The sequence below is a fragment of the Pristis pectinata genome, chromosome 12 (assembly GCF_009764475.1).
Source record: "Pristis pectinata isolate sPriPec2 chromosome 12, sPriPec2.1.pri, whole genome shotgun sequence".
Classification (NCBI taxonomy): domain Eukaryota; kingdom Metazoa; phylum Chordata; class Chondrichthyes; order Rhinopristiformes; family Pristidae; genus Pristis; species Pristis pectinata.
The window spans coordinates 29,444,987-29,458,697 of record NC_067416.1 but is presented as its reverse complement, the minus strand read 5'-3'; the positions used below and the strand labels follow the sequence as shown (position 1 = coordinate 29,458,697).

The window sequence follows — 13,711 nt, the reverse complement described above, 5'->3', positions numbered from 1 at the left end:
CCATAAAATCATCTTGCACCTTGAAAAGTGAAAGCAGGTGCATAGAGGCAACAGTATGCTTTTTGGGACTTGAATTGGCATTTGAAGAAAGGAACTGCATGGGAGAGAAGAGGCTCTAGGATTTTCCTGGACCCCTTGTGTTTTGTTAACTTATTTCTCAACATGTCATTCCATTTGTAAAGCTTTATGAAATGCTATAATGTTCTATGTTTTATGTAAACACCCAGGTTCTTCTGCTCCTGTACATTGTAGTAATGTACTGTTTAATCTGTTATTGTCTTTCCCTGTTCTTTCTGCAAAAAAAAATCACATCAGGTTCCTCTGTATTAAATTTCATCTGCCACTTGTCTGCCCAATTTACTAGCCTATCTATGTTCACTTGCTGTGTCTAACTATCCTCCTTACTGGTTACCATGTCTTCAAGATTGGTTCCTTTTGCTAATTTTGAAATTTTATCCACATTCACATAACCCCAAGGTATTGATATATATTAAGAGAGCAGTAGTCACAGCACTGATTCCTGAAACACAACTAACCACCATCCACTAGTGTGAAATACAGCTGTTTACCACAACCTTCTGCCTCCTGTTTTTCAGCTGATGCTTCTTGGACTTACTGCAAAAGACTCTTTACTCCATGGGCCTCAATTTTACTAACTAATCTTTTTATGTGGGACTTTGTCAGATTCCTTCTGAATATCCACATGGACTAGTAGAACCTAGCGACTTGACACTAGCTTGATGACACCCAACTCTATGCATCAGATTCAGTTGGAATGGGTCAGTTATCTAAAAAAAATATTCTCAGCCTCGGCTCAGAATAGGCTGGGTCCACTCTCTATAAATTAATGTGCAAAAGGTCAGCATTGTGGGATATGATTGAGCTGACTTCCTGCAAATAGCCAGGAGTATGCAAGTAACACAGGAAGCAGTTCTTACTTCTCCATATATGACTATGTTACAGAGCCTGTCTACCTGACCCAAGCACATTTGGATTGGGTAACATAGTAAACAAAGTTATAATCCTTTGGGTTTGGATTAGATGCTTGGGTCAGATTCTGGTTGAGTTTTAACTTCATATCTAAACCGAACTCATTCCCCCTAAAATTTTTCTGTGTTCCTTCATCAAAAATTTCTATCAGTGTATTCAAAATAAGATTTTCACACCATGAAATCTTTTAACTATCTTTTCTCTGAAGAGAAAGCCGTCTAGTTTCACCAGTTTAACAGATCTTGTGATGACTGAATTTCCCAGCCAGGACTCAACCACATTGTTCTGAGCCTGGTGTCACATATGTCAGAGCAGATGCATGATGGAAACCAAATAGGTTTCACAACAAAACAGTAGTTTCATGGTCAATTATACTGAGATTCGCATCTTTTTACAGTTAATTTTCTATAAAACAACTTTAAATTTCCCACCTGTTGTAGCAAGATTTGAACTGCTGCCTCTGCATCATTAGTCTGGGCCTCTGATGTCTATCACTGTAATTTAACCACCATGCCACACATATCAAAATTTCAGTTTTGATTCAAAAATAGATTATTGACATACGTTGTTACTGCACTCATCTATGATTAAATCACAAATTAAAAATCTTGAAATTTGAAATAAAACTACAAGGGTGTGAAATACACAGTGTTTGCAAAGAAAACTGTACGATTAATGTTGGGGACTCTTTGGTTTACAATAAGAAGAACCAGTCCTGTGAATGATTGATATCCTGAAAATTCCTGACTGTGAATAAGAAATGAAATCTTGCCTCTAAATGGAAGGAACTGGACATTAATTGGTGGAGGTTGGATGCAACTTTAATTTTGTTACTCGATTATAAAGACAGCAAAAATATTGTTGGAGTTTACCTTCATAATCAAATTAACAATTACATTAATCAAGCTCTTTTTCTTTAAATTCTATTTAAGCAGTATTTTGTTATGCAGACTTGTTTGCAAGTTTCTAATTGAGACATGGAAATAAACCTTTATCCAAGCTGCCTGAAGGAATTTTGCAAATTACTCATTTTGAAGCAATTTCAAGAGTAGATTTTGTCTAGATTCAAGAGCTTGCTGCATTGCCAATCATAATAATATTGTACTTAATATGCAATATTTTATTGGTCAGATGACCACTGCAATATTGAAATGGATGTTTTGATGACATAACAGATGGTTTAAGTGGAATCAAAATTCTGCAGTACTGTGTTTTAATAATTATATATAATGTCACTGTTTTTAACCACACTGAACTAGTTATTTTCTACAACCAGATTTTTTTTGTGTGGCAAGGTGTACTGATATTCAGTGATGATTCATATCTTGTGTAGAATAAATATCGAGAATGTTGACAGGAGTCATTTTGCTGAATTCATGTCAGTACTATTATAACACAAGCAAGTGGGTGTTGATGGATTACATGATTGGTAATAGGATGTTGCCTGTTGTTTGCACTGATATGTTTGGCTCCTCACTCTCTTATATAAACTATTAAACAGCTTTGGATGTTTCACTTATATAAACACAATGGGGTAATTTTGCAAGTCTGCTCTAGTGATAAGAAGCTTCAATGCCAAACTGACATATTTGAAGTTCAGGGATGAATTTAAAAGTCCGAAACCTGTGGGCCCATTGTGAATTTACAAATGTGCTTCCGGTGGACAAGGCACAACATAAAGGTCTAGACTCACAAAATCACTCTTTTTTTGTGTTAAAGAGCATAGCTGTTGTTTTCTTTCATAAAGTCCTAAAAATTAACATAAATGATTAGGTACCTGCCTGGAAATTCAACTCGGGTCAATAGCATTAGTCAGGCTATTTAGTAGTGTCAACACATTGTATTTTGCCTCTGAAATTCACTTCATTGAAAGCATTGGAATGAATTTCAGAAGCAGACTGCAATGCACTGGTACAACTAAATAGCACATTTAGCACTATCGACGTGATGTGTTTCTAAGCAAAACTCTCCCTATGTATTAACAGCAACAACAGCTATCTGATTTTTGTGGTTGCTAAACGTTAAATAGAGCATGACCTGCATTGCTAATGCAGCGTGAATATCCATTGATTAAACTCTTTTATTTCTCTTTTACAGCAAGTATTTCTTCAGGCTAACACTGAGGAAGAAATCTTCGCTCACCTGGGCTTGGAATACATTGAACCATGGGAAAGAAATGCATAATCTCCAGAAGAAAAAAGTGCCTTTTCAATAAAATTCGCTCAATACAATTTTGGCAGAGGAAAAATATTTTTGATTTCAAAGCACATTGGTTTGTGAAAATCTAATACAACATTAATTGTCAACCTTGAGCTTCTAAATCATGCTCTCATGTCTAGCTGCAGGATGTGACAGTACATAAATCGCAAATAAAACTATTTTGTAGAAAGCTACTCAGCCGCTCAACAATGTATCTTTCAATTGATGGAGATTTAGGGCCATAGAAAATAGTGTGGGTGATCTGTACCTCAATGCCATTCTCCCACTATTGATTTTCATTTGTTGATTTGCTTATCTAAGAAGCCACTAGATCTTAGATGTAAAAATTTTTACTGACTCAGCATCCACAGCCTTTTAGAAGTATGAATTCCACATTTCTTTTGGAGCAACTTTCTGGAAAACCTGTTAAAGAATGATTTATTGCTTTCTCCTTGTTGCTTGTTATTCTTTGAATATTTCCCCTTGATTACATATCAGATATCATAACAGTTATGGAAATTACACAATACGCAAAATTCTGCAAATTCTTAATAAATGTTTCATATCTTGCTTTGAGCTATTTTTCTTGATATTATAATGTAAGAAATTATGAAAGTAATAGCTTGTGGCAAAGTTCTGTTTAATTCTAAATACATGACCACAGTTTCTATAAATTCTACTGGAAGTTGTGGATACATTGTGTATCTCTGTCAAGCATCATAACCAAAATAACTAAGCAGACCATGCATAACTTTGCTAAGGTAAGAATCAATGACTGGAAAAACTGATGCAAAGAAATCATATCTGCAACTTATACTTTTCCTGCAATGTTACATTTTCTCTGTGATTTCTTAAATATTATTTTGTTGATATGCATTTACTACCAATTATGCACATTTTAGATTGAACAGACTTCAGTGGCTTAAGATTTATCAAAACAGCAGTTCTCCCTTAACTCAGTACCAGTTGGGGTAGCACAGTGGCACAGCAATTAATGCTGCTGATATACACCTCCAGTAACTAGGTTCGACCCTGACCCTGGGTTCTGCCTTTGTGGAGTTTGCATCTTCTCCCTGTAATTGCGTGGGCTTCGCCAGGTGCTCCATTTTCCTCCCACATCTCAAACACATGCTGATAGGTTAATTAGCTTCCATAAATTGTACCTAATATTGGTTGTGGGTTGGGAATCAGGAGGGAGTAGGTGGACATGTGAAAGAGAATAGGTTACAAATAAATAAGTGGAGGAATGGGACTGATTGGAATGCCCTGAGAGCTAGCATAAACTTGATGGGCCAAATAGCCTCCTCCTATCTTGTAAGAAAGACTATGAGAGGTTCTGAGTACTGAAATCAACTGCATTTGCAAGAGTAAATGATAATTATTGAGATGTACATCATCTCAGCAATTGTTACCCAAGAACCAACCATTTTATTCTATTGAAAATTATTTCATAGCAGTTAAAAATAGTTAAAAATCCTAAATGTAATGTGATCAAAGTCAAAGTCAAAGTTGAGTTTATTCTCATATGCACGAGTACATGTATGCACAGGTGCAATGAAAAACTTGCAGCAGCATCACAGGCACATAGCATCATATAAGCAGCATTAATGAAATTAATTATATTAATGAAAAACATAATGGTTTAAGGTAGAATGGAAGGTCTGTATTTCACTGCATGTTTGTAAATTGCCCCATAATAACTTCAGTACTCTGGAAGTAGTAGAAACTGCATACCACTAATGCTTTACACAGGCCTTTGGTCTGCATTTTAACATATCTGTCACATATGAAAATTATGCATTAGGCTTCTTGCATTTTATAGGTTATCCTGGTGTGTGTCCAAAGTTCCCTCCTTCCAGCTGTGCTGCTCAGGGTAAAGTTACTTTCACTTAGAAAATGGCAGCTCCTGAAAAATCATGTAAAATGACCTATCGGCAATTCTGATCATCACTGCTGGATTCAAAAGGCCTGTCACATTGTCCTTTTTGGCAAGGCATACTTAAGATTGACTATCAGCTGAGCAGGTTCAAGTGTGACTTCTTCCATTCAGCAAGTTGTAAGTAGAGGTGTGATGGGAGCGAGAGTGCTTCCCCACTTCGCAGATGAAGCCTGAACAATTTGCTGGCTTCCATCTTCAGGCAGAACTGATGACAGTAGCATTGAGACTGTGCCTACAAATGAGTTTAAATGAAAAACTATTCATTACTTTAAAGTACCTAAGTCCTCACAAATGAATATTTATGAATCTGCTGCTCAGCTTATAAATACTTTAAATCCTTTCAACAGAAAAATCCCAAGATGTAAATTCCACTCAGCAACAGTTAGTGCTAAATAGAATAATACTCTGAGACATTTTACTAAAGTATTGAAGGTGGATAATGCAGCTTGATCAAACATTTCTTCTTGAAAAAGATTCAATCCCACATCCAGATTAGGTTGATGGAATCATAACACTCTTACTCTCCCTTTCTCTTTCTCTCCATTTTACTGTCTTTCTGGTTTTCTTTCCAGCTCCTGTCTTTTTTTCTGCACAGACAAATAATTTTTGCCTCTGATGGCTCAAGAATAAAATGAGTAGAAAACCTCAACTGAGCTACAGTTACTATGAATCTATAGCATAAACGTGATTACACTGACTGTGATTATCAATTATTTACTTATTCACAGTTTCAGAATCTATGTACAGTATTATTTCATCTTTGCTTTTTTGCTCAATTGGTTTACAGTTTGTGACTGTTATAATATTTCACATGTGATTTTCATCAATTGATCTCCAAGAATTTAAAAAAATTACAGTAATATTTTTAATCACAGTTGGCAATTAGTAATTTATTTGGATTAGTGTTGGAGTCCAAATTTGAATTGTGCTACACAACCTCATCTTAGGTTCAAGGTGGTAATAAATCTACTGGACAAAGTGGGTCAGAACAAATTTTTGACACTTCAATCTCCAATTCCCATAAATTATCCAAATTCTAATTAACATGAGTGTCCTTATAATAGTTTCAAGGAAAGAGGATAGTGAATGAAAGCCTGTAAGTAGAACAGTCAATTAAACACAAACAGCAACTTGTCCCATCAACTCAATTCCTTCCAACAGATTATACACAATGCAGTCTATCATAGATTGTACAAAACATTTTATCTGATGAAGAAAGATGCTATAATAATTTTTCACTGTCTACCCAATTTCAGGCTATTACTGCGTATCAAAAAATCAATGGTTCTAATATTGACCCAGAGCATGCATCTGTCTGAAAACTAACATCCTTTACTTTCTCTCTTTTGGCCAATTTTGCATTGATACTGCTGTAGCCCCTTTAATCCCATGAGCCTCAATTTTTCCAACTGATCCAGGGTCATGTTCAAATCCCACCATAGCACCTGATAAATATAAATTCAAATAAGCAAATAACTCTGGAATTAAAGCTGCACTCAATAATGGTAACCATGAACCAACCAGGCTGTGGTAGAAAAACCATCTAGGTTCATTGAGTCCTTCATGGAAGGAAACCTGCCTTCCTTGCTCAGTTTGGTCTATACATGTTTCCAGATCCACTCATGTCAACTCTTAATTGCATCCTTATTTCAAGGCAATTAGGGATATGCAATAATATGCATGCATTGTCAGCAACATCTACTTCCTGTGAATGAGTTAAAAAAGCTGTAAATTCCCAACCAAATATTTTGCAATGAAACATTTAATGCTGCCGCTATTTTTGAGTTCAATACTTTAGGTCAGAAACTGATGTCGAGCCATCCTCTTCAGGACAAACATTCTTTGACGACAACAATGCTACAGTAACTTTCACCAACATACCCTGCTCAAAGTAACTTTATTGATTTTAATTTTGAAAATAATTATTGCCCCCTTTCCCCAGTTCTGTTACATTTGCACTGAACAATAAAGGCCAAGAAACTTTTATGTTTGACAATTGCTTTTACTGATCACAGGCTTTGAAAGGTTTCTACTGGAGGTCCCCACATGTTAACTCAGGTATATTATCACCCTAGCTGTGATGGCTATGAGAGTTAATAAGTTCGTCAACTATTCGATAGAAGAGCCACGTTCAATGCCTTTCATTATTTGGCTGAGTTGTTGAAATCTCCTGAGTGTATGTTATATAACATCTCTTGTGCTCAGCCAAGTAAATGATGAAAGGGTCAGGCTCAGTGAACCTATCTCACTTCTTGCTATCTGCCTCATCAAGTAACAGTCCATAATAGTGCAGGAAATACTTTTGGAGTGAATCTAATCATAGTGCACTGAGAGATATCATTTCATTGGTGTAATCTGAGCAGTTCTGCTGATAGTTTTAATTGCTCAGGATTGCAGCAATAAAGAAGATAATGTAACTTTTGGGATTGGAATATTAAGTACTATTTGGAAGACATTTATAATTTAGCTCTATCAGGAAAATGTGCTTAGAGCATTTGTCAAGGTAAAGTTAAGTCAAACTGTGTTTTGAATTATAAAGCAAGTGGAAACAATGAAACCATGCAGAAAGGTAATTGGGAGCTGGAATGGTGTTGAACTTCTTGATTAAGATGTCAAAAGAAATATTTTTTGAGAATTATTTAAAACTGCTGCAAACAACATTTTGAGGCAATGTAGAAATGAGCATGATTTTTTCACTTTGAGCTCGCAGCAGGGAGGATTCACCATCGGAGTGGATATTATGAGTCCTCAATAGCAGCTTTCTCACTTCCATCATATTATTTTAAAGGATGAGAGATCAGGATCTGTTGACATTTGATTTTCTGATGTCCAATCTAGCAACCATTTTTCACAGTAGGGGGACTAAGGTGAATTTGTTTTTACTTATTCACTCTTTCGGATCTGAGCATTGCTGCCATGGCTAGCATTTATTGCCCATCCTTGACTGGTAGTGGGAAGCTACCTTCTCGAAACTACTCCTTCTCGTGAAACTACTCCTGGGTAGGGAGTTCTAGGACTTGAACCCAATGACAGTGAAGGATTAGTGATATATTTCCAGACCAGAGTAGTGTGTGAGTTGGGAGGGATCCTGCAGGGGATTATGTTCCCATGTGCCTGTCACCTTTGGTCACGACGGTAAAGGTTATGGGTTTGGAAAGAGCTGTCTCAGTAGCCAATGCAGTGCATTTTGTAGACGGTATGCCCTGCAGTCACTGTGCAGCAGTGGTGGAGGGAATGAATGTTTAGGGTGGTTAATGAAGTGCCAGTCCGACAGGCTGCTTTGTTCTGAATGGTGTCAAGCTTCTTGAGCATTGGTGGAGCTGCACTCATCTAGGCAAGTGGAGAGTGTTTATTGAACACTGTACTTGTGCCTTGTCGATGGTGGAAGGGGTTTGTGGTGTCAAGAGGTGACCTTCTCATGGCAGGATACCTAAGTTCGGAGCTGCTCATAGCCTTAGTCCAGTTGAGTTCTTGATCCATAGTGATCCCCAGCATTTGTAATATCATTGATTATGAATAAATCCTTCTTGTTGGAGGTGATCATTGCTTGGCACTTGTTAACCCATTCCTGAATGTTGTCTGGTCTTGCCTGCATGCAGGATTCTGAACTTATGATGATGCAACTGAAGATGGTTGAGCTGAGGACACTACCCTGAAAAACCATTGTAGTGATGTTGTGGGACTGGGTTGAACACAAGAACATAGGAGCAGGAGTATGATCATGACTGACTTATGCTGACCTCAACTCTTCTTCTATGCCCATTCCCCATTACCTTCAATTTCTTGAACTTTCAAATATTTATAGTGTCACAGAGTAATACAACATGGAAGCAGGGCCTTTGGCCCAACTCATCCATGCTGACCATGGTGCACACCAAGCTAGTCCCATTTGCCTGCATTTGGTCCATATCCCTCTAAACCCCTCCTATCCATGTACTTATCCAAATGTCTTTCTTGCAGCTCATTCCATATATAAGCACCACTCTCTGCATGAAGAAATTTCCCATCAGGCTCCTCTTAAACCTTTCACCTCTCACCTTAATCCTGTGCCCTCTAGTTTTTAGTTCCCCTTCCCTGGGAAAAAGAAATTATGTGCATTCACCCTTTCTATGTCGCTCATGATTTTATACACCTCTGTCAGGTGATCCCTCAGTCTCCTACACTCCAAGGAATAAAGTCCTAGCCTGTCCAACTTATCTGTCTCCATCTTAAGTATATCTAATGATCTTGCCTCCACCACCAATGGGGGCAGAGAGTTTCAGAATTCACTACCCTATGACAGAAGAAATTTCTATGCACCTCAGTTTTAAGTGACCAGCCCCTTATTTTGCAGCTATATCCCCTTGTACGTGATGCTCCCACTTGATCTCTAATAGCCATAAGCACCTCTGTGCAAGGCATGACTCCATCCATTGGAGTAGCTTCCCCTTGACGTCAGAGCTCTTTGATGCAACACTTGGCCAAGTCAAAGTTGAGTTTATTGTCATATGCACAAGTACATGTGCAATGAAAAACTTGCTTGCAGCAGCATCACAGGCACATAGCATCATAGAAGTAACATTCACAAGAAAAACATAAATTATACACAATTTTTACAAGAAATGACACACTTAGAACAAAAAAAAGCAAGTCAGTTTTAGTGCAAAATGATCAAAGTGATCATAGTGTAGCTAAACTGTAGTGATTAGGGTTTTGCCAATTGATTCAAAAACCAAATGGTTGAAGGGAAGTGAGCTGGTCTTGAACCTGGTGGTGTGGGACTTCAGACGTCTGTACCTTCTGCCCAATGGTAGTTGCAAAATGATGGCATGGCCTGGATGGTGGGGATCTTTGATGATAGATGTTGCCTTCTTGAGGCAGCGCCTCCTGTAGGTATGACCAGTGGTGGGAGGAATGTGCCTGTGATGTATTGGGCAGAGTCCACCACTCTCTGCAGCTTCTTACATACCTGTGCATTCGAATTGCCATACCAGACTATGATGCAACCAGTCAGGATAGTTTCAACAGTACATCTGTAGAAGTTTGTTGGAGTGTTTGGTGACAAGCCGAACCTCCTTAACCTCCTAAGAAAGTAAAGACACTGGTGTGCTTTCCTTATGATTGCATCTATGTGCTGGGCCCAGGACAGGTCTTCTGATATTTTAACACCCAGGAATTTAAAGCTGCTGACTCTCTTCACTACTAATCCCCCAACGTAGACCGGTCATACACTGCTATCAAAGAAGTCACTCTCATGTCAACTCTGGAATTTAGCATTTTGGTCTGTGTTTGGCCAAGCTTGTGATGGGTACTGGTTAGTAGTTTATTGGTAACTCAGTGCTATTTGATAGTACTATCAATGACACCTTCCATCACTTGGCTGATAACTGGGAGTAGATTGACTGGGTGGCAATTAGTCAGATTGGATCTATTCTACTTTTTGTGAACAGGACGTAACTGGGCAGTTTTTTCTTATGGTTAGGCAGATAGCAGTGTTGTAACTATACAGAAAAGTTTGGCTAGAGACACAGTTAGTTCTAGTACACAGGTCTTCAGTGCGACAGCTGGGATGTTGTCTCGCCTCACAGACTGCTATATCCAGTGCTCTCAGCCATTGATATCACATGAAGCGAATCTTGTTGTCACAAAACAAATTTGCATAAGTGTGCCAAAATATGTGTCCCATATTGATCTACATCACTGCTATGCCCAAAGACTTCTGTGTCATCGAGTCATAGAGAGATACAGCACGGAAACAGGCTGCACTCCCTACCAACATCCACTTTACACTAATCCTTCATTAATCACGTTTTTAAAAAAATCTCAAAAACTCCCCCTAGATTCCACCACTCACCAAAACACTGAGGGCAATTTACACTGGCCAATTAACCTGCCAACATGCATGCCTTTTGGGATGTGGGAAGAAACCGGAGCACTCGAAGGAAACCCACATAATCACAGGCAGACTCCGCACAGACAGCACCAGAGGTCAGGATTGTACTTGGGTCTCTGGTGCTGGGAGGCAGCGGCTCTGCTAGCTGTACCACTGTGCTGCCATGTGCACGTGAGCTTATGCCTAGGGGACCAGAACTAAATTCAAGGCACATTGAGTACCCACCTACATTTAGCAAAAAAATGTTGTGTTAAGATATAGAATTTCTAGGCCAACTATTTTTTAAGCTAATGCAAGTTTCAGGAAAATTAATTCAGTCTGTACTGTTCAGTTTTCTATTGTTCATTTTCCCCACAGCTTCTATTTTTAACATTTTATTGCAGTGCACTTACAAAAAAATATCTCTGAGGAGCATCACAATGACAGCAATAAGGTACTCATGCCATTCTCATCACTATTCCACAATTTGCATGAGAATCAAAGCAGTACACAGGCAGTTGAAAGTATCAGCTTTAACTGCCAATGTCAGTTTTCTGTTCAATTTCCTTCCCTACCATTTTAAGAAATAGTGCTAATGCATTTAATAATTTGGATTCAATCTTTTTTTGGTAATTATTATATTTGTTGCCTTGGTGACATTTTATCTTTTTCAAGTGGAGTGAAATCAGAGGTAGGGGAAAAAGAAATTTTCTTTTTTTAGTAAGAAACCATAGTGAAGGACCAAGCTTGTGATATGGACATATGTAGTGTGAAAGGTCATGGCTGTCATGTGACAGTGACAACACTGACCTCGCTGGCCGGATGACAGCATTGCTCATTGGGTTGGAAGACACACCACTGTCAATCAAGGTTTGGCTCCACCCCTGCCCCTCTGGGCACACCTAACCATTGGCTTTTGTAAAACACCTTTGCACCTGGCCCTGAGTCACCTGGGCTGGCTCCACCCACATCCGTCCAGCAGTATAAAGAGTGCCACGTGCTTGTTTGCTGCCTCTTTGTCTTCTTTGAGGGATGTGGTGGTAAGCTGTGCACTGCAAGGGTAATTAGTTAAGGATCTGTTAAGAGCCAATGTTTGCACTGAGTCAAGGAGGGTGGCAGGAGTCATGTTGTTTCTTCCTTGATTTGTTTGTACCCACTTTGTTGTGTGTGCGTGCATGCATCTCACCCTGTTGTGACTTCCCCTATGTTTTGCAATTATGAGTGCGCATCCATTCCTATCCATCCTGTTCCTGTGTTTGTCTTTGTGAATAAATCCCTTTTAAAACTCCAAAGACTGTGTCCAGAGTCCTTGCCCTTTTAAGACCTCAAAGAACCTTTTCTCACAACAACATATCATGACTAAATGCAAGAAACCAGGAAGTAATGATTGGATGATGCAGTTGGGTGCCCTAGGGATAAATAGTGTGTGGGAACTTTGCTGAGTAAGCCTAACTTACTCTAATATTGAAGGTTATTTCCATTGTGTGCCATTTATAATTAACTTAAAAGGTCTTCATTCTTCAAAGATAAACTTTTGATTTTGTTAACCATGTGCTCAGAGGAACTCTTTCTTAGTGTGGGCCCATTCGGTCTTTCATGCCAGTTCTAGCTGTTTGTTTGAGTTACATAATCATTTCCACTCCCCTCTACTTTCCCTGAAATCCTGTATTATATCTTTCTTCAATACTTATCCCATATCTCTTCCAAAGTTGCTATGGAACCTGTTCCACTGCCCTTTTGTATAGTGAATTCCAGATCGCAATGATTCAAGGTGCCAAAAAAAGTCAAGTTGCCTCTGGTTGTTCAGGCAATGACATTGGCACAGACCCTTCCATTACTGGAAACACTTTCTCCTATTTAGTCTAACAAAATGTTTGATAATTATGAGAAACTCTACAAATCCCCTTTTAACTTTGTTCTAAGGAGAACACCTCCAGAATCTCCAGCCTCTCTATATGACTGAAATCCTTCATTCTAGGTACCATTTCAGTAAATCTCTACTGCATCCTCTCTAAGACCTTAGCATCCTTCTTAATATGTGGTGCCTCAGCCTGAACACAATACTCCAGCTGACAGCTTAACAACTTCTTTTACAAACCTTCAGCATGCCTCCATTCTTTTGTACTTGGGTCCTTTTTAATAAAGCAAAGGATACCAAGGATTACCTTGCTCTGCCAGATTCAGAGATGTACTGCGCATGCCACAAGGTCTCGTGACTTCTTATTAAAAGTAGAAAAAATGCTCTTTACCCCACCACTGATTTACATTTGCTCAAGAAAGATAAAATGTCACCAGGGTAACTGGTGTAATAATTACAATAAAAGTTTGCATCCAAATTGTTAAATGCCTTCATGCTATTTCAGTTTTTCAAAAAGATCATCTAGTTTACCAGTGGTGGGGAAAAGAGCACTTTTTCTTATTCTTTATATAAAAACACACTTCTCTGCAAAAGAGCCTCTTTCGTGTGGCTTCTCATTTGAATAATCCATGCCGCCTTGATGTTTGTTGCTATGGTCATTATTTATTGTTTTTCCAGTTTTATGTCATCTCCAGACTTTGAAGTGATGCCCTGCAGACAAGTCCGGGCACATGAGCAAGACTCACGGTACTAACACTGACCTTTAGGAAACATAACTTAATCATTGCAAAGTGAAATTAAGTATTATCTATCCATTAACACATTGTTGTTTTTTGGAGACTCCTGTGGACCAATTGTCTGTTGGCTTTCCAAC

General features: G+C 38.5%; 1 protein-coding gene across 1 annotated transcript in view; it reads left to right on the top strand.

Annotated features, from left to right (window-relative positions):
- The window catches only part of dntt (deoxynucleotidyltransferase, terminal), a 191,005-nt gene extending 187,529 nt beyond the window's left edge, over window positions 1-3,476 (top strand). Inside the window, 1 exon segment of the mRNA XM_052027746.1 lies at window positions 3,088-3,476. Within this exon segment, the coding sequence (XP_051883706.1) occupies window positions 3,088-3,174 (87 nt within the window). The 3' untranslated portion in view covers window positions 3,175-3,476.
- The last annotated feature ends 10,235 nt before the right edge of the window (window positions 3,477-13,711 follow it).